The sequence below is a fragment of the Benincasa hispida genome, chromosome 2, assembly GCF_009727055.1.
Source record: "Benincasa hispida cultivar B227 chromosome 2, ASM972705v1, whole genome shotgun sequence".
Taxonomy (NCBI): domain Eukaryota; kingdom Viridiplantae; phylum Streptophyta; class Magnoliopsida; order Cucurbitales; family Cucurbitaceae; genus Benincasa; species Benincasa hispida.
Window position 1 is genome coordinate 32,718,270 of NC_052350.1, and position 22,418 is coordinate 32,740,687.

Genomic DNA, 22,418 nt, shown 5'->3' on the forward strand with positions numbered 1-22,418 from the left:
AAACAAATGGGGTATGTTCAAAAAACGTAACATCAGGAGAAATGAAATATTTATTTAGACTAGGACAATAACACTGATACCCCTTTTGAACACAGAAATAACCAAGGAAAATACATTTTAAGGATTTTGAATCCAGCTTTGTATGTTGAGGCCGAACATCCCGAACAAAGTAGGTACAACCAAATATTTTGGATGGAATGGGAAACAAATGTTGCTTGGGGCATAAAGTACGAAAAGGTATCTCACCCTTAAGAATGGAAGAGGGCATGCGATTTATTAAGAAACAAGTTGTGGAAACAACATCAGCCCAAAAGGATTTTGGAACATGCATCTGAAACATCAAAGCCTTGGCTATCTCAAGAAGATGACGATTCTTTCGTTCTGCAACCCCATTTTGAGATGGAGTATCGACACAAGAAGATTCATGAAGAATTCCATGGGCATCTAAATAAGACTTGAGTGTATGAGAGAGATATTCCTTAGCACTATCACTCTGTAGGATTTTAAAAGCACCACTAAACTGAGTTTGAATTTCAACATGGAAGTTACGAAAATGAGAAAGTAACTCAGAACGACTTTTCATTAAATATAACCACGTAATACGAGAATAGTCATCGACAAATGTAACAAAATATCTAAACCCTCCTTTGGATTCAACAGGACATGGATCCTAAACATCAGAATGGACTAATTCAAAAGGAGCACTAGCTCGTTTATTGACTCGAGGATACAAACTCAAACGATGAAATGTAGCAAACTGACATGACTCACAATCTAAAGAAGACAAATTTTGAAGTTGTGGACGAAGACTCTTCAACACAGAGATAGACGGATGACCCAAACAACAATGCTCTTCAAAGGGAGACGACACACTTTAGCATGTAATGGCTGTAGGTGTTTGTGGTTCAAAGATGTAAAAGACCTCCAAATTCACGCCCTTTACCAATAGTCTGCTTCGTCGTAAGATCCTGAAATAAGCAATAACCAGGAAAAAATGAAACAACAATGAAGATCAGGAGTGAGTTTACTGACCGAAATCAAATTAAACGAGAAAATGTGGTAAATTTAAAACTGATGACAAAGAAATTGATTTAGTAAGATGGACGGTTCCTGATTCTAAAACAGGAGTGGAGGTTCCATCAGCTATAGTGACATTAGGTGAAGAGGTAGATGTACAAAGGTTAGAGAATAAACTGGGGTTACCTGTCATATAGTTTGTAGTGCCAGAGTCAATGACCCATTTTGACGTGGAGGAAAGAAGGCATTTAGAAATGCTCTGTCTCTGCGATGGCCATAATGGGAGTAGAAGATGATGCCCTCAATGACTCTTGATACTGCTGAAATTTAGCAAACTCCTTTACAGAAATCGTAATTGACTTGTCAAGATTATCAGGAGTAGAGGCGACATGTGAAGAGGGTGATGGCATCCTCTGACCCTTATTCATCAATCTTCTGCATTCACGCTTCGTATGGTCAGGTTTATGATAATAATAGCAAACAACACCTCCTAGATTTGATCTTTGGTTATTGGGATGACCTTTGGAGCTATTTGATTCAACTCCCTTATTACCTCTATAATCATTTGTACGCCCAATCAAAGCACTACTAAAATCAATGACGTAACTGCTTGTGTCTTCTCGGTACGAAGTATTCGAGTGTAAGCTTCTTCCAACGATGAGATATTTGAGCTTGACAACACTTAATCTTTGGCCATCTCATATTTAGGTGCAAGACCTACTAAAAGGCTCATGATAAATAACTTTGCACGTTGAGCCATTAGAACTTTTGGATCCGTGCTGATTGGCATCAAGGCATTGAATTCCGCACATGTATTTTTAACCTCCATAAAGTAGCTAGTAAGAGATTTTCTCCTTGATCAGGTTGATATAGAGTCTTACAAACATCAAACACTCTATTAATATTCTCTTTCCCTAAATAAAGGAAATCCAAATATTCTAATAGTTCCTTGATTGATTCGCAGTGATTTACTAGTTCAACGATTTCATGGTTAATAGAATTCTTGATTTGTAGAAGCATTCTTAAATTGTCCCGCCACCAAATTTTTTTATTAGCATCAATCGGTGGTTCTTCTGTGATGTGATCATCCATCTCCATGCTCCTAATAAAGTAGCGACATTTGATCTCCATGAATTTTAGTTGGATCCATTCAACTTGTGTTCAGTTACTTTTGACACCATAGGAACAATCTCAGACATGACTACTAGTTTCTTATCAGCCATTACCTGAAAAAATAAACACCGGACAGCAGAGAATCAAACCATAATTTACCGAAGAGATGTCTTTACAAGTAGTGAGTATATCTATATATCCCAAACAAACACACCACCAAGAAGAGTCAACAAAACTGAGGAAACCCACAGAAGACGAACCAAAACAAATGGCGCACGCGGCTACACGCGCCGACGCGTGGACCGACGGCAGAATGGAACAAACAGCGCGTGAGGCGGAATCCGGAAATTGGGGTTTTGTAGATCGGCGGTTGGGCTCCTCGACAGACTAGGCGGTGTCAAAAAACTAGCTTTTTTTCTTCCCACGACAGCGGCGGTTGACGGCGGGGAACGAACCAAAGCTGGCGACTGTGAGCAAAAGTGTAAACTCACCTCTCCACAAAACTCTAAACGTATCACAAACGGGTTCTAAATTCCTAAACCTTAAGGTTCACAAAACCCTAAGTTTGTTTAGAGAGCTCTAATACCATTTAAAACTCTTAGGTTTGAGAGAGAATCAAAATCCTCTATTCATTCACTAAAGATATGAATATGTACAAGTGTACAAAGCATAGAAAAGGAAAATATCACAAAATATTTACAAGAATGGAAAACCCTAACAATAGAATTATAACAGTATCTTTCAATGCTCCCTTCAGCTTTGCACTTTATAATGAACACCCATTTACATCCCACTGTTTTCTTTTTTTTTTTTTTTTTGGTAGATCAACAACTTCCCACGTGTCATTTTCTTTAAGAGCATTCATCTCTTCCATAACTGCCAAGTTCCAATTTGGATCATTCAAGGCCTCCTATATATTCCTTGGAACAAATAGATTGGTTTCCCTAGAGGTGAAAGCTCTCATCAGACAATCTATGGTAAGAAAGATAGTGTGCAATAGGAATATGAGCTATCGGAATGTCAAGATCATTTAGAGGATGATAGAGTGAGAATAGAAGATGGGTTGCCTGAATTTTTTGGTATCATTCGTCGGGGCATTAGATTGGTGTTGTGGCACGTTGTTTGTTTGATCTTGATTCGTTTGATTGCATTCCCTTCTAGTATAATCCTGAAGTTCACATTTTCGATCAGTAATATCTTTTTGAAGTGTTTCTCCACCTTAAATCGAATTTTCCATGTTTGGCATTAAGCGACTAGTAGTCTCCAGACACAGGATAGAGGGAAGAGGAGATGTATCCCAAAAATTATCTTCTAAGTTGGACATCTACACCCCCCCCCCCCCCCCCAAGAGTATTTTTGCCAAAAAAGGAGGTATTTTCCAAAAACACCACATCCATATTTTCAAAGTATTTTCCGGTCATGGGATCAAAACACTTATTCCCTTTTATGTTAGAGGTATACCAAAAAAAATACATTTAATAGCCCGAGGATCAAGTTTAGATCGAGAAAAATTGGGAATATGAACATGAGTAATTCACCCAAAAACTTTAATTGGTAAATCATAATACAAACGAACAGTAGGAAAAATAGCCTTGAAGTGGTTAAGAGGCGTTTTGAAATACAAAATTTTTGAAGGTATGCAATTTATAAGGTAGGCAGCCATGAGAACAGTATCGCCCCACAAATAATTAGGAACATCTTCCTTATGCCTGAAGGAGTTATTTAAAAAATGGAAAGGATAACAAGGAACTTCTTTTGGGAAGGACATAATGGTAGCAAGCTGAATCACTTGGTGAAGTGGGTTTCAGTGCAAAAACCCTTAGCGGATGGAGGCCTCGGCCTTGGTGGCTTCAAAACAATGAATTTAGCACTCCTAGCTAAATGGGGGTGGAGATACTTTAACGAGGAAGATTCCTTCTAGGGCCAGGTAATCAGAAGCATATATGGCAAAGATTCCTTTAATTGGCACACGACTGGCAAAGGTGGTAGAAGTTTGAGAAGCCCTTGGGTTAGTATCTCGAAGTCTTGGCTGAAAGTTGAGTCTTTGGCCACATTCAAGCTCGGAAATGGCAGCCGGTTTGCGTTTTGGTTAGACCCTTGGGAAGGAGTGACTCCCTTCAGCACCTTGTTTCCCTGTCTTTTCAGAATCACCTTGTTTCCAAATGGTTCAGTAGCTGACCATTGGGACAGCCGTTTGGCCTCATGGTCAATCTCCTTCCGCCGATTACTTAAAGATGCGGAGGTGCTGGCCTTTCAAGAGCTGCTTGGGAAAATTACAGCAAGAAAAGTCTTAAATGCGTTTGATAAATGGGTGTGGTCCATTTCAGCCTCGGGTCTTTTCACGATCAACTCTCTTAAAATCCACCTTTCGCCCTCCTCCCCTTTGGATAAGTCTCTCTTCTTGGCCCTATGGAAGACAAATAGCCCTCGAAGAGTTAGCATTCTCATCTGGATAATGCTTTATGGTCAACTGAATGTAGCCTCGGTTTTACAAAACAAGTTACCATCCAACTCCCTCTCCCCTTCAATCTGCCCGCTATGCCTTCACTCTAACGAAGATCCTTTCCACCTCTTCTTTTCGTGCTCATACTCATTGAGTCGGATTGTGGTGATTTGGACATTTGGAATCTGACAGTTATAGGAAACTTTGGCCATTGATTACTTTTCGTCGGACATGTTGTGTGCTACTGGATCTTAACACCACTAACCAAAAATAGGGGTTAAAACACAAAAAAGATGAGAAAAAAGCAGCCTCACCGAAAAACCGAGACTCAATTGATAGCCTCTAAACCACACAAAAGACGCTTACAAAATTGGGAAGCAGACTCTAGGCATGGCCGGAAAACCGATTGTCAGCTACAGAAGAGGTATTGCAGTCGAGCGAGTGGCCGCTGATGAACAGATCTAAGATGAAGTCACAAGAAAAAAACATTTAGTCACGTCGAAATCGAAATCGCAGTCAAAATCGCCGAAGATCGGCATGAGGTGAGCCAAAAACAGGCGAGTACGATGTTGGCAGTGGCGGTGGTTGAAGCTGAAGCAGCGGCGGCACTAGGGTTAGGATTAGGGTTTTTTTGTTTGGTGCTCTGATACCATGTGGCAAAGATGGAATCCTTTATTAAATTACTCCTCTTTCTTAATTTTACAAAAGTACACAACCTTAATTTAGCAGGGTTCAGACTTAATTACATAAAAAGAAAGAATCCTACAGAAATAATTACATCTAATCAAATCAAATAATGAGGCATAAACCAACCGAATTTGTTCCACCGCAACTCAATGATCCACGGTACGTGAAGACATATACTGGCAGGTTTGTGAGCAAGAATTGGTTTGTGAGGTTTACTCCATGTGTGGGTTCCTAAGGGATGAGATGAAGCATATGATGGTATCTAATGTAGTTTCTTTTGCTTCAAAGATCACATAAGTTAAATGGATCCAATTACTATGATTGGATTCGGACGATTCAATTTTATCTATAAAGTACTACTATCGATGATCATATGACTAAGGATCCGCTGAAAGATGATACAAAAAAAGGTTTGACTTTAAGAGGATATACTCAATGTAACTATTCAATTGAAAGTGAGGTAGTTGGCTTGGTAAATTGTTGCAATTCTGTGAAGGAGCTATTAGAATTTTTATACTAAAGAAAAGAGCAAGTTCATCGAGTGTTTGAAGTTTGCATGTAGTTCTTTCCTGCATCATAGAGAGAATAATTTGTTACGATTTATTTTATGAGACTTATAAAGACAACAGCAAAACTTGCTTTATAATTACCTTTTAGTATAGATGTAAAAGTTTAACAAGCTCAACAAGACAAAATGGTTGTCATGATCTTTTTAATTGGCCTTTCACCTAAATTTGGAATGGCAAGAACACAAATTCTCGCTGACTCTAAGATCCTTTCTTAGGAAGATGTGTTTGGTCGTGTTCTCCATATAGAGAGTTCTCAATCAATTTCGTCTATTTCTCAATCCATCAGTGCTCTTATTAGTAAGAACAGTAACCCTAGGGTTACTAATGGGATGGGCACCAATATCTAGAAAACTAGTTATGATAATCAGAGATAAGATTCGTAGACGATTTTTTGTCACTACTATCGTAAGCCTAGTCATAGGAAACGTAATTGTAAGAAGTTATTGTATAAGGGCCAACGACCTTAGCTTGCTCAGATTTCTTCCACCAATGATCGGGTTGAGAAGTTAGTTACCATTTTGACGAATGACTTGGATAAATTCAAGGTGTACCAAAAATCATTGTAAGCACCACCACCATCTTCATCTATTCCTATTGCAAAAAAATTGTTGAGCCAGTCAACCATATAACTATACTATACACAAATCTACAAGTTCCATTCATGCCTACATCAATAATACCCCTTTCCTAAAACTCACAAAAGACTTTCCAAATGTCATCTTTAATACTATCCTAGCTATCCTGAAAAAGGCCAACATGAAACCATCAACCCCAAGGTCTCATCAATATAAAAACCAAAATAATGTTACAAATTTCCTCATGAGTGAACAGGGCCTCCAACTACTCTCCTCGAACAAAAATAGGATTCCGATCTAACCCTTTCTACAAGAAATCTAGGAAGACCAGCATAGAGATTAGAGAAAAAAAAGAGATAACCTCCAACTCAATCCCAATATCTTCCCTAATCACCTCTCCATTGTCCTCCTTCAAAAACTTGATCAGATTCAAGTTCAAACTAAAGTCCTTCTATTGAGTAAGGGTTTCAACTTCCCCCTTCGAAGGTACCCCTTCCTCCTTCGACTCCCTACATAGATTCTTAGCCTCCACCAAGCTATCAATAGTGTCGAAAATAGTAGTTTAGGGGCATATTTGTAATTTATCATACACCTAGGGTTTCCTCTTGTCTATTTATTTGAGCAGTCGTCTTGTATTCTTGTATTCTGAGTATTAAATCAATAATAAAAAATCAATCTACTATCGTGGTTTTTTCTCCCTATTCTAGGATTTTCCACGTAAACTGTGTTCTTTTTCTTTCCCCTTTTTCATCAAATAGATTTATAGTGTGTTCAGAATAACTTTCGGAAAATTCTTGTTAAATAAATTTTATTTTTTCTATGAGCACCTCTGAAAAAATTAATTTAAACGTACATGGAGTTAAAAGAAGCAAAAAAACTTCCCATTTTCAATCAACCCTTGTATTCTACCAAATGGAAAAGGAAGACTTAATAGAAGGATGGTCCAGCCTCACATTCTCGTTTTTAATAAAAAAAAAAAACAGAAACGAAACAATAATAAGGTAGAAACAAAATACATAAGAAAATATAAGATCAATAAGGGCAATGCAAAATAACAAAGAGAGATCAAGACTTCAGAACCTATGAGATTTTAACACCGCTTCAAAATTTCATTCTCTTTTCAACACCGCTCCAGCCACCCATCCTCACATCTAAACTGATATGGACTCCAAGAAATCCTACCAAAGTTGAGACTAACAGACCAACTATATGAAGTAAACCTAGTTCCCATAACCTGTCTAGTTTTAGGGAAGACTCTAACCACTCCTTAGACAACGGGAATCTATCAAACCTACAAAATACCACTCTTTCTCTATTGCTAAACCAAGCAAACTTCTCAATTTCGAAGGGAGTCTCCATAAGGTTATAGTCTTTTATAAATCTGTTAAAAGGCTTTATGGACTTGGTAACTATCCCTCCTTCAATTTCTCCAATGGATATCTCAGCACATTGAAATCTCCAGCCAGCACCAATATCCCTAGCAAAGACCAAACAGGCCACCAAACTCCTCCTAGAACGCCTTCCTTCACTTGGGACTAACGATCCATAAATTCCTGAAATCCAACCAACACCCATATGAGGGAAATCAAAGGTCACTAACAAAGAAAACACCCCTTTTACAACATATGAAACTTCAAGCAAACTCCCATTCCAAAAGATCAAAATACCTCCAGATGCCTCACTTGAACTCCAAACCCGCCCATTGAACATTCCTTTCACCCCACAGGCTCCTAATAAAAGAATGCTTATACGTCTCTTTCTTAGTTTCCATGAGAACAGCTATATTTGAACAATCCCACAAAAGCATCTCTTTAAGTCGTCGAGTAAATGTCACCAAACAGGAACTCCAAGTTTCTGTTTTCCATCAAAAGTAAATAAACATTGATAGCAAGATTCATTGGTGCTAAAAAAGATTGTTCAGGATAGCACGATATAGAACAAAATTAATGACGAGTCCACAACGTGAACATACTTTTTATTGTGGCCATAACAAGTCAGTTTCCATAATGGCCTCTCATTTTGAAAATCTTCGGCAATTTGGCGCTTGCAAGACTCCCCATCTGTGCATCTTCATATACACAAATTTGCATTTCCATTTAAGTGATTGACATTTATGACTAACAGCAGCAAACAGAGAAAAACATAATCTGATGACCAAAGGATTGAACACACACTTGTGATTAGCTGACGGGAGATGATTGTCCGGTTTTCGAGACTGAGCATTCCCCATAGCCGTAGGTGTGGAAGAACGAATCCACTTGTTTTCAAACGGCTATTGGAAAGAAAAGTAGTGAGTTAAAATTATGAATATGATCTCAGTCATGAAAAAATTAAGAACATAAAACAAAAAAATATAGATATATATTAAAGCCTTTCTAATCCCTCGTAGAAAGCTAGAGAAAATAGTAATCTTCCAGAGCCATAACCATAAGAAAACGAGCAATTTCCAAAGGTAGCTCCGTAGGAGATTTAGTTAGTAGATCTTGTTGGGTCATGGTGTGGTTAAAAAATTAATTGGTAATGGTTGCAACGTAAGTTTCTTTTTTTGTGAGAAAAAAAAATATTGGAAATGTTGCATGGAAGAAATACATAGATATTTTCTTCCCAAATTCAACTGGAAAACATGAAAGAACATAAGACGCACAAAAAGACTACAAAACAAAAGAAGCCAAAATAACACTAACTATAAAGAAATCAAAAAGAACAAGGCCAAGCAAATAAGAAACGAAAAGTAATAATTATAATAAACCTCATAATTAGAACGTTGGTTTGTAAAAAGCAAATAATCTTCAAAGAACTCACAAAGTTCTCGTAGGGTCTCTATCTCATGTTTTTGTGGCTATTCACTTTCTGATATTTGTTCTAATTGGTCTTTTTTGTACTCTTGTTTCTAATGGTTCCTCTTGTATTTACGCTTCCTTCTTTCTTTGTCTACTTTTCACATGGGACACGTTTGAACTTGAACGCATGGGAGACATGCTGACACATCAACCTAAATACACGCATGGAATAGTGACCTCAGTGGTGTTCATTGTCTTCCTTGCATTCTTATCTACTTGTTAGCTGTATTTTTGCTGCTTTCATATATTTGTCTCCCTTTGCAGATTGCCTCCTTAGTCCTTTGAACATACTTTTTTATCTTTCCACGACCAATAAAAAGTTCTTTTCTTGTTACAAAAATTTTAAAAATAATAACAATAAATAATAACCCAACCCATTCTGATGATCATTACGCAACCCATCCAAATATTCATGATCAACCATAAATTTAACCCAACCTAAAAGAGGTTGATCTATTTTGCTCACTACTACAAGCACTTTCTTCATCTTTTTCTTTGTCTTCTCTTTTTCAAAAAAGAACTACTTTCATTTAGAAGAAAATGAAAGAATACAATGGCGTACAAGAAACCAAGCCCACAAAAGAGGGATCCCACTAGAAAGAAGGGGACCAATCAAGTGAAATAGTGTCTACAAAATATTTATTTAAAATATTTAAAAAATAAAATCACTTTGAAGTCGAAACCTACAGGAAAACATGAAACCTAATAAGAGACCAAATTTCACTAGGCTCCCTTTCCAACCCTTTAAACAGTCTATTGTTCCTTTCCCCTAAAGATTCCACATGATAGCACACACCCCAAGCAGCCATAAAAAGTGACTTTTTTTTACAAAAGGAAGGATGGAGGAGAAACTCCCCGATCATATCTCTAGCACCCCTACAACAGGCAATAGGCACACCAAACATCTAGAAGAAAATGTTCCAAACAAAATATGCAAAATCCCAAAATCACATCTCCAAAGAAGGTGATCAAGGTTTTCCTCCACCTTTCAATCGATAATGCAACAAAACGGGCCCACTAACGACGGCATCCTTCTTAAGAGTCAATCCAAAGTGTTCACGTGACCACATAAAACTTGCCAAATAAAGAATCACATTTTCATTGGAATATTAATCTTCCAAAGGGCTGAAAAAACAAACTCACTAGAAAGAGAGGGATCCAACAAACGACGAAAAAAGGATCTACAAGAGAAATCTTCTAAAGGGTCGGGATCCCAAACACGCAAATCTCTTCTCCCACGTCTAAAATTAACCTCCCCTAATATAGATAACAGAGAGACAACATCGTTCGCCTATCTATTCATCAGAGAGCGACTGGACCCAAGAGGAAGGGAAAACAAGCTTCCCAACCAAATCAAGAGATCAGAAACAAGATGATTTTTAAAGGAGGATAAATGAAACAGGCAAGGAAACAAATAGCAAAGAGGACCATCCCCCACCCACCGATCTTTCCAAAAAAACGGGTCCTTACCTTCTCCAACCAAACAACAAACAAAAGGAGAAAAATGGAGAAGCTCATTAGAAATATCCTTCCACATATTCTGGTAAGTGCCTTTACTCCTGCCCGATAGCCACTCAAAAGGTGAGGCCTATACTTACTAGCAATAACCTTATGTCAAAGGGTATAAGGCTCGTAGGGGTGGTCATTCAAACCATAAAAACCGAACCGAAAACTCAGTGAAACCAAAAAATTCGATTCGGTTCGGTTTCACTTTCGAAAACTGAATTTGAAATCGAACCGAACCGTTTTTAATTTATATATTTAAAAAAAGAGTAAAACCAAATTTAAAACCGAACCGCTTTTAATTTAAAGAACAAAACCGAATTTAAAACTGAACCGAAACCGAACCGCTTTTAATTAAAAAAGAATATAACATGGATTTTTTAAAAATGCCAAAACCGAATTTGAAACCGAACCGAACTGCAGTTCGATTCGGTTCGGTTTGAACCAATAAATCTGTTCAGTTCGGTTTGACCACCAAACCGAACTGTTTCCACCCCTAAAGGCTCGAGCCATTTGGCTAACAGAATATGGTTAGAAGTACTCAGATTTCTCTAACCCCCCTTTCACCAACCTCCCAACAACTTCCCACCTAACCAAATGCAACCCTTTCCTTCGCCCACCCCTTCCAAAAGAAAGTTACCCATAAGTTTTCCAATGTCCTTGCAAACCTAATAGGAGCTCTAACAAAGAGAAGTAGGTGGGGATACCATTTTTTTTAAAAGGAAACGAGTCTCTTTATTGATAGAATAGTGAGACAAAAGCTCAAGGTACAAGAGTATTATACAATGAGCAATGAGGCTAAGGATCAACAGGTGTACCTAGACATCTCAACTAGGTCGACACCCCATAGCGTCCTCTTTATATCCAAAAAAACAAACACAAAATGGACTAGATTGTGGCTGGAACTCAGCCATTACAACAGAAACAGCAACTAGACCAAACCATACAAGAATTAGAAACAAGAAAGAACAAAGAGTGAAAAGAACCAAGAAACAAAAAACAGCAGCTGAAACAAAGGGCATAAAGTCCACAATTAAGATGGAAAGATAAAAGCTCTCCGATTCAGGTTGAACTCTAGGATGCTGTAACTTTCAAAATGTTTGGAGAGGATGCACCAAGATGAAGCATTGCGACGGCGGTTTCGAAACAATCCAAACAACCAAGTGATTTGCCATTGAACACCCTCTGATTTCTTTCGAACCATAATTCTGCCAGTATTACTTTTACCACATTAAACCAAAGTAAAGGAAAGGATTTATTGAAGCACGCCTCAACTAAAAATTGCTGCACATTTCCTCGAAAATCTTTGCTGAACACCCAAGATAAACTGAAGATAGAAAACAAATTCTCCCAGCACCTAACTGAATAAGAGCACATAAAGAAAAGATGATGAGGATCTTCACCATGCTGATGACACAATGGACAAATGGATGGGGAAAAGGTATCTGGAAGGCAATTTGTGCTGCATTATTGATGCTACATTCAAGTGAGCAAACAGCATAATCCAAATGAGATTGTTCACCCTTCGTGGGCTGTTTGTCTTCCCAAGAGCCATATACATAAATTTGTCCCCAGGGGAAGATGGAGAGAGATGAGTTTTGAGAGACTTAACCGAAAAAATCCCATTGTCTACTAAAGACCATGACCGTTTATCAAAGGCATCTGTAACTCTCCTTGCTGCAATTTTGCCAAGCAATTCCTGAAAGTCAAGCACTTCTTCTTCCTTTAACAAAGGACAAAAATTAATTGACCAAGAGGCCAAGGAACCGTCCCAATGATCGGCTACGGAACCTTTTGGAAAGATGACAATTCTGAAGAGTCTTGGAAACATAATATGAAAAGGAACCTCCCTTCCCACGGATCTAACCAAAATGCAATCCGAAAGCCATTTCCTAACTTAAATTTAGCCAAAGCCTCCACTTTCAACCAAGTTTTAGAAATATTTACCCAAGGGCTTCTTAAACTCTTACCATCTTTACCGGTCGTGTGCCAATTGAAAGAGTCTTTACCATGAATGCTTCTAACCACTTTGCACCAAAACGAATCTTCTTCTTCGATGTATCTCCACCCCCATTTAGCTAGAAGGGCTAAATTTTTTGCCTTGAAGCCACCCAAGTCGAAACCTCCATCTACCAAAGATCTTTGAACTGATTCCCATTTCACCAAATGATTTATCTTGCTACCATTATGGCCCTCCCAAAAGAAGTTTCTTAGTATCCTTTCCAAGGTTGAAATGACACTTTCAAGCATAAGAAAGATTGACATGTAATGGGTGGGGAGATTAGATAGGACAGAATTGCATAAGGTAGGGGAGATTAGATAGGACAGAATTGCATAAGGTAGCTCTTCCTCTTGAAAGATTAAATCTTTTCCATTTATCTAGTTTTGCATGAACCTTATCTACCACCGGTTGCCAAAAAGGGGATTGCTTTGGATACCCACCCAATGGTAAGCCAAGATAAATTAAGGGGAGATGTTCAACCTTACGATTCAGATTTGCGGCAATGGTTAACAACTTGTTCAATCCACATTAATACCATATAAGGCCAATTTGTCCCAATTTACTTTTTGAGCAGAACACCATTCAAAAAACTCAACTGCTTGCTTTAGCTTGGCAAGCATAATGTTGTCATACTTGCAAAATAATAAAGTATCATCCGCGAACTGGAGAATGGAAATGTGAATCTTTTCTTTTCCCACCATGAAGCCTTCAATTATACCGGATTGAATGAGGTTGTTCACTAAAGCGCTCAACACTTCACTAACAAGGAGGAAAAGAAAAGGTGAAAGGGGGTCACCCTGTCTAATTCCCCTTGTAGCAACCACTGTCCCCCTTGGTCTTCCATTGACAAAGACTGAATGTCTAGGGTTCTTGACACAACCCATTATCCATTCAATCCATTTCTGACCAAACTTGTTATTTCTCAATACTTTTTCTAAGAAATCCCAATCAACACAGTCGAAGGCCATCTCTAGATCTAACTTAAAGATCCACCCCTTCTTTTTGGCCTGATAATCCTCCACCACTTCATTAGCTATAAGAATTGGGTCCAATATTTGTCTTCCTTCAACAAATGCGCTTTGGGACGGAGCAATGATAGTAGACATCACTTTTTTTAGCCTCTCAACCAGCACCTTAGCAATGACCTTATGAGTCAAAGTAGTTAAACCGATTGGCCTGAAGTCCTTAACAGCAACAGCAAATTCCTTTTTTTGTATTAGGCAGATGAAGTTTTCCTGAAAACATGCATTAATTCTTCCACTTTTGTAGAATTCCTCGAATATGGAATGGAAGCTCGACTTTACTAAGTCCCAAAATTTCAAAAGAAACTCAGCTGTTTATTCATCAAGACCAGGAGCTTTGCATTTTAATTTCCTGAATTAAGTTAATTTTAACCAATTCAACTTACTTTTCTGAATTAAGTTAATTTCCTCCACCTTATAAAGTGATATTGATTCGGCCTTCAAGGAGGATCTAAGGTCATTTTCTGTGCCTGAGAGAAGAATCGATTCAGTAAGAGCATCCCATTTTTCAATTTCTTTTAACAGCCCCTCTTCTTTTCTTCTTTGTTTCTCTTGAAAGTCAGTATGTCATGCCTTAACGGTTGTTTTCACCTTTCTCAATTTGACACTAAGATCAAAACCAACCCATCCACCAGAATCACAACTCATCCACGCTCTTTCAATGATTTTACCACATTCCTTGTTAAGCAACCAACTATTGCAGAATCTAAAAGGGGAGGGAACCCAACTGAAAGAGTCGACTTCAAGTAATAAAGGAAAGTGATCAGAAAATTTGGGCTTTCCTATTAACTCTCGAGCTTGCAAACTCCTCATCCCAAGCTTTAGTGATGGAAAACCGGTCAATTAAAGATCTTGCAACAGAATTTCCTTCTCGAGAACAAGTGAATCTGCCATTGCAAAGAGGGACCTCCAAGAATTTAGCTTGATCAATAAAATCATTAAACTTCCTCATACCTGTAGTGTTTCTGCCAACTGGGAACCGTTCATGAGCCCATTTTGTGATATTGAAGTCTCCACCGATGCACCAAGCTTCAATGCAATAATCTGAAAGGGAACAAAGCTTGGGCCAAACAAATTTCCTCTCCTTATAATCATTAGGACCATACACGTTTGTGATCCAACAAGTTCTTTTACACAAAGTAATACACTTAACTAATAGCGAATACCTATCTTTCAACGCTTCAACTACCGTTATCTTACTCATATCCCACATTGTCAATATACCACCTAATGTGCCAAAAGATTCCACAAATTCCCAGCTTATATCCTTGGAGCTCCATAGGGATTTAATGAAATTTACATCGAAGTTTTCTTTCTTTGGCTCTTGAATTAGCATTAGAATAGGATTATGCTTTTTCAAGAATCTTTTGAGAGCCAATCTCTTGTTTGCATCTTTTAATCCTCTCGTATTCCATGACACAATTTTCATTATTATTCGGACAATTTATAGAACTCTGCCTCCACTGTCGATATTCAATCCAAGATAAGTCTACAATCAGTGAGTACGGACTTCAAATGAGTTGGAATTTCAAAGGATTGAACTAATGAGGGGCTGACATAAGCTTTTTTATCAGTTAACTTTTCTTCCTCCGTCTGAAACAGGGCATTGAGGTCTGTCTCTAATGGTGCCTCTTGTCCCAACTCCTTTGGACCTTCATTTTCATCAATACGACCAATTTCTTCACTGCTTATGCTGAAAGGAGATTCAAGGAATGCTTCACCCTTTCTTTTTGAAGAAAAAACTGGAGTGTGGCTTGGAGTACCTCTCAAAAATTTTACTTTCGAGTTAGGCAAGGAAAAGCAGAGTGTTTAAATTGTGAAAGATGAGAGGATTGGAAATCTGACCTGTTAACTTGAGTGGGGACTTGAATTTGAACACAGCTTGCTTCCAACAGATCCGGATTTTGCTCTAATAATCGCTTACACTTTCTTCTGACGAAGTGCTTAGGAAATGATTTGAAGGGGTACTAGGAATGCCTTACTTTTGAATGACATTTAGCCTTTGTTCGGATCGCTCTAGATACTGCCTTGATCGAGGAGGAGATAGCTGAAGAAGAATTAGCTTGAGAAAATGAGGAGCTGCTCGAACTCTTTCCGGAGGACGCCTTGCTAGGTACTGAAACGGCAATAGAAAAAGGTGCCAACGGTTCTGATGTAATAGGGGATGAAGTTTTGCTATTGGAAGAGCTTGGAACGACTGGAGTGGGGTCCAGTGTCAATTGGACTCCCTTTTCGGCTATGCAACCGATTTGCCCTGCAATGGGTCTAATCTTTTATTTGCCACGTCATTTAAACTTGGATTCTCATTAGACATCAAAAATGGCTCAGCCGTAAACTTCTCTTTCCTCTATAAATGAGGTGCTTCGACTTCCTTTGATGAGTTCACACCACACTTGGATCCCATCGCCAGAACTTTTGCAGTGGGAAGAGAGCTCTGATGAGAAGAAGGAGGTTCTCTGGCCATCTTCCGGTGATCTTCCTTCAACCTGAGAGCTGCAAAAGGATTGCTTGAGAATCCTGGCTTCGATTGAACTGAAGTTAGGAAGGCCCATTCTGGTTCCAAGACGTTTAAACCAACCTCTTCATCCTTTAAAACTTGATTTAATCTTGCTAAATCTATCAGATCTAAAAAATCTTTAATGAATAGATCTCCAAGGACAAATTTAGGTTCTTCAATAGCTTCAATATCATTGAAATTAAGGAAGAAATTACCACGGTTTTCATCTCTCAATTCAATTGTTGCTAGCATATAACCGCATAAATTTTGTTTAACTTTAACCTTTGCTTCCAAGCAGTTGATCAAGCTCAACGTACCTAATGAAATGCTTTCAAGCCCTCCAAAATAAGCTCCTATTGCATTAAAAACGTTATTGTTCCAACAATTGAGAGGCAGATTTTTTATGGAGATCCAACCACCAAAACCTTTTACTACTTCGGGTCTGCTATGGAGGCCCGAACTTCCGCCACTTACCTAGGTTCTCAACCAACTCTTCCAAATTTCCTGAAGAGATTCTAATAATTGCATTGTCTACAGCAGAGGATTAATGAAAACCTTAGTCTGAAAGTAGTCCTCCAGCAATTTTACAATGTCCTTTCATTAAACACAAACAGCCTTAATATAACCTAGATTACTGAAATTTTCCTTGAATAGAATATTATTTTTATGAACCCAAAATGAGGAAATGCTTTGTTTTGTCAGAAATGGAGTGCTTTGTTTTGCTAGTACAGAAACAGGGGCTCGCTGCTCTTCAGAAATTTGGTGGTTATTCTAGGAAAAACAATCTTGTCCTTGTTCAGTTGTTCTATCACATTCCCTACCGTGTTTTTTGGAAGCAATACCGGTAACTCAACCAACCCCACCCTTGATGGCAACGTAACCTTTTCGCCTTCTATCCTGGTTAGAAAGCTTTTCAGCATACCTGAGAACGACCTCCAACCCTGACACTGCAGACCCACCAGCACATGAATGATATGTACGACCACCGAAAGCAGGCCAAACAACACATCTTAACACCCAAACTGAGAAACCTCTGAACTTGAGATTTTTACCCACACACGTCATCTTTAGCTTTTTGAATAAAGAAGTTATTGACTTGCCCCTGAAGTAGAGCCGAAATTTGATCCACGAACCATTTTAGATGAGCCTTTGCTAGAGGAAGACCTTTTTAAGCTCCATGTCTTCCACAAAGAATTTTTCTTCTTCGAACCATACGCAAAAGAAAGAACCATTCACTGTGCAGCTTTGAATTTCCATTTTACAAATTGATATAGGAATAGAGGAGCACGGAAAACAATTCTGGCCGAAATTGTTGTCGGAGAAAAGAAGGTGATCGAAGGAGGGAAGAAGGGAGAGAAGAGAGGAGAGAGAAGATGTTGACCTTTTTACCTGTCACGGTACTTTTTGTGGGTGGGGATACCACTTAAAACCGATTGAATCAAAGTGTGTCTCCCTGCTTTGGAAAAATTTTTCTCACTTTCTCAATCACCGAATCCCAAACAGAAGGGGATTTGGAATTTTTTTCGTCCAAAGGAAGAACAAGATGAGAAGAAGGGGATTCACCGATTGAACAACCATTCCTCTCTACCAAACTCTTAAGCTTGTCCATATCACAATTGATACCCAGAAGCTGGCACTTCTTCTATTAATTTTAAGCCTAGGTATAACTTTAAAAAGCCCCGAAATATGAATAAGAATAGAGAACGATGCCTCATCTCTAGAGCAAAACAAATACATACATACATACATACATACATACATATATAGATACATAGATATATAGATATATATATCGTCGGTAAACTGAAGGTGGGATAAGGTCACCTTCTACTCACCCACCTCAAATGGCTCCAGAATCTTATCCCCAACACACCTACTAATAATCTTGCTCAGAACATCACCACCAACCAAAAAAAAAAAGGGGACAAAGGATCCCCTTACCTAAGCCCTTGAGGACCAAACATTGCCCCTCGGTCTACCATTAATTAGGAAAGAATCTAACATTCCTCATACAACCCCACGTTCACATTCTCCATTTATAACCAAACCATTTCTTATCCAAAATTTCATCCAAAAAAAATCCAATCCACGTGATTGTAGGCCTTCTCAAAGTCAGTTTTGAAAACCACCCCCTCCTTCTTTAGAGCAAGGTACTCCTCAATGGCTTCATTGGCTTTCAAAGACTATCCATAATTTACCTACCCACAATAAAAGCACCTTGCATCTCAGAAATTGTCGATGGAAGGACTTTTTCCAACCAGTTAGCCAAAACCTTAGCTAAAATTTTATAGACACTAGTAATGAGACTAATAGGCCTATAATTCCTTGAACTTGTGGATCTTATCCTTCTTCAGGACAAAGCAAACAAAGGTTTCAGAAATAGAACTGCTCAAAATGCCCCTCTCAAAAAATTCCTTAAAAAGCTTTCAAACGCCCCCTTAAGGAGATCACAATTATTTGGAAAGAATGCCCTTGAGAAACCATCTGATTGCCTCAACATCATTGGTCATTTCCTCTTTAAGTCTTTTCCTTGGATTGCATGCTTTTTTTCAGCTCGGGTTCAAGCCTCTTCATGTTTGATCTGGATTGGTCTTTTTCTCCTACTTAGTCCTTCTCTTTTCTGTGTAATTTTTTTCTTTTATATCTGTGATTGTTCAAGCCAGCTTACATACACCTCAACTAATCTCACGGGACAATCCGTCTAACCCTACAATATTTGGATGTCAAGGAAACTTGTAGGATATTAAATCCTAGGTAGGTGGCCACCATGGATTGAACCCATGATCTCCTAACCCTTTATCAAAATCATGTCCTTTATTTACCACTATGTCAACCCGTCATGATTTCTCTTTTTTATGTATTTGTTTTGGTATTTTTGGTATTTTAATTTGTATTCCTTGTACTTTGAGCATTAGTCTCTTCTCATTTTATTAATGAAAAGCTTTGCTTCCTTTCCAAGGAAAAATATTTTATTTTGATAAGGTTAAGCTTTTTGAGTTAATTGGTAATATAACAAAAGTAGTAGATTTATCAATAAACATACATATGTTCTTATAGAAAGATGCATCCCCAACATTTTCGTGTCCTACTCCTACTTTATTATAAAGTGACGTATTGTCATATCTATGTTATGTCATATCCATTCCTATATTGGCATATCTGTGTTATGTCATATCCATGTCCCATATCTTTGTTCGTGCTACTTTTGCTAATTAAGTCTTTAAATGAGTCCTGTTGTGTATGATGTATACTGGTAGTGGCATTCTTTCATGTAATCCAATGTTGTTTTATGTGAATGAACTCCAACTCCTTATATAGACATTCTTGTACGTGTATTGTTAAAAGAATAATGTTGCTAGTTATAACTTCAATCATCCAAGGTCTCCAAAATGAGAAGTGACCTTATATTGGTTTTGTTTGGATCCAAAATCAGCAGCTGCTTTAGATTGACCGGTGCTAGGAACGCCAAATCCAAAGGGATTAGGTTTCTGTTGTTGTTGTTGTTGTTGTGAGCTAGTTTGCACCCCAAAGCCAAAGCTACTCGATTTCTGTGGTTGCTGAGTGCCGTGGAGAAATTTGCACCTTTCACCATATTGACAACTGGAATATGAAAAATTAGGCAGTAAGTATAAAGCAGCACATAGATATAAAATAAGTGCCACCAGTAACTGAACTTGGATCAATCATAAAACACAATATCATGTAGTTGGGGGTGTGAAACATGAGAAAGAGAATGAGCCCAAAAGAAAAATGTAAGCCTAATGGCGAGCCATTTAGAATGATGTTCTAATCTAATGGACAATCTAAATCTCTTCGTTTAGTTGGCCCATTAAGGTCTCATAATATAATTGTCCAAGTTTGATAGTATACAAGAAGATGTATCTTCATCTATTGAAGAACCAAGCAACAAGATTCCATCACGATCCAACAAAAGGATTTCACGTGTAAAGCCCATAAGAAAATGGTTGTTTATGAAAAATGCAGTTAATATATTAACAAAAGAATACAACTTACAAGAAAAAGGTCCGAGGAAAAGGAATCTTTCCACCTGAGATGGAAATAATAAGACTACTGACCTAAGGCATCAGCTATTAGACAACAATGACGCAAAGTGTTCCTAAAACTAAAACTTCCAACAAAACAACAGACAAGATACCTGAAACTACTAATTTCAAGAATCTCTTATTCTTGAAGAACTCGTCCCAACAATTCTTAAATGAGAAAACATGAGATACTGTTGTAAAACAACCAACAAAGCTCAAATCATTGAAAAAGCTTAAGCTATATCAACAAGCATGGATGTATTATCCAAGAAAGATTATCAGATTTATATGCATAGTGCATTAGATTTGCACATGCTGCAAAAACATATCAAACATGCAAAATAAAAATGTAGCTTCATCCAACCTTTAACTCAAAATCCATTTACTCCCACATTTTATAATCAAACTAACAAACTTGGAAAGCTTTAAAAGTATCTTAATTCCCTGAATGGATTAAATTTCAACACTGGTACAATCCACTAAATCTCAGAAAGAGAATAACAAACCCACACTTAGTTCATACTTAGCTCGGTTCAAATTATCAAAAAACTTAGTTTTCATTTTAAAGATACGGTGCATTGGAAGTCTTGGCACTAATTAGCAATTATAAACAATCGGGGAAGGGGAAAACAGGATTATATTGTCCAATATAGCGATCAAAAAGCAATAAATAGACGAAAATATGAAGGAAATTCACCGTACCTGCCACGCTGAAAATCTCTGCAGGGTGCTTTCTTGTAATGCATGATTGCTGCTTGTCCCTCGATTCAAGATTTTGCTTCGCGCTCAGTCTCTCCTAGATTGTGTATTTTCCTAAACTATTCTCCGTACTTTCTTTTATAGCTTCCACATATGGCGCCATGTAGCGGCGCTACGAGATTTTCTAAGTTTGTTCTCGAAGAGAAAAGGCTTGGATTCAAAACAAAACACAAGATTAATCATTTTGAGGGCAAAAAAACGACATTACTTTTTTCTATTTTTGTCATAGTGTTTTTTCTTTTTTTTCTTTTTTTGGTTAAAATATATTTTGGTCCATGTACAGAAGAATTTAAATATATATTTTTAATTGTTTAAATATAGTCCTATTCTAAATAAATTTTAAATTTAACCTCTCAAAATTAATTTTTATGAAAATTTGTTAAATAATGATAATAATTTCTTTCAATAAAATCTAATATGTGAATATATTTTTAAAATTTAAAGTAAAAATGTTAATAGTATTATAAATGTAATATATATTATAATATATTATTTAATGTAGATATCCATAATCTACATAGGTTATCAAATATCACAAACCTCTCATTGAATTTCATGTTGTAACATGCACCCTCTATTGATTCTATATTGTAACATACAACATTTTATGTCCTATAAATAGTGGTGTATGGTGCCTTTGTAATATACAGCACAATTGAGTTCAATATTTGTTCTCTCTCATCTCTCTTCTACTTTGATTCTTGTGTTCTTGTTTTGTTTATATATTGTTCTTATTTTCACAACATGTTATCAGCACGACTCTACCACTTTCATTTGCAAAAGGTAAGTTAATTTCATTTTTGCTCTTGTTTATGTGTTTTGAGTTATAGACATTTCATATATATAGTGTATATGTAACCAACACCTCATATGTTTGCACGAGGTTTCTAGAGAAACGTGTGTCATGGTAATGAACTTGAGTTTATGTAAATTTTATGCGGGTGCAGTTCAATCTCTAATACTTGGTCATTCGATTCACTCTTTTGAATGTGTATGCTTGATTTGAAGAAGCAGAGCACATGAATACTTTTGAAGATGAAGTCTTGAAATAATGTTTATATCTTAACAGGGTCGTGTCCTCGAGGAGTGTTTAGTTTTAGGAGTTTAGAGAGTTTTTTGATTGATGGGAGAATTCTCTTTATATTCACTGTAGTCTTAAATTTTTGAACTCTTAAAATGAAGAATAACTCGAGTTTTTTGTACGAATGACCTTCTAACCGACACCTTAATGTTTTATGACCTGCCCTACACGATATTATGAATTATAACATTTTGCTTACATCAGAGGACACTTCCAGCCTTCCCAATGAACTCCCACTTGGGATGTTATCTCTAACTCGACGCCTTT

General features: G+C 37.5%; 1 protein-coding gene across 1 annotated transcript in view; it reads right to left on the reverse strand.

Moving 5' to 3' along the window:
• LOC120072048 (zinc finger CCCH domain-containing protein 16) overlaps positions 1-21,241 on the reverse strand; it is a 50,195-nt gene extending 28,954 nt beyond the window's left edge. The window contains exons 1-4 of the mRNA XM_039024470.1: positions 21,014-21,241; positions 19,670-19,868; positions 8,579-8,676; positions 8,377-8,472 (exon numbers count right to left, since the gene is read on the reverse strand). Of these exons, the coding sequence (XP_038880398.1) occupies positions 8,377-8,472; positions 8,579-8,676; positions 19,670-19,868; positions 21,014-21,057 (437 nt within the window). The 5' untranslated portion in view covers positions 21,058-21,241. The remainder of the gene's footprint in view (positions 1-8,376; positions 8,473-8,578; positions 8,677-19,669; positions 19,869-21,013) is intronic.
• Positions 21,242-22,418: the final 1,177 nt, after the last annotated feature.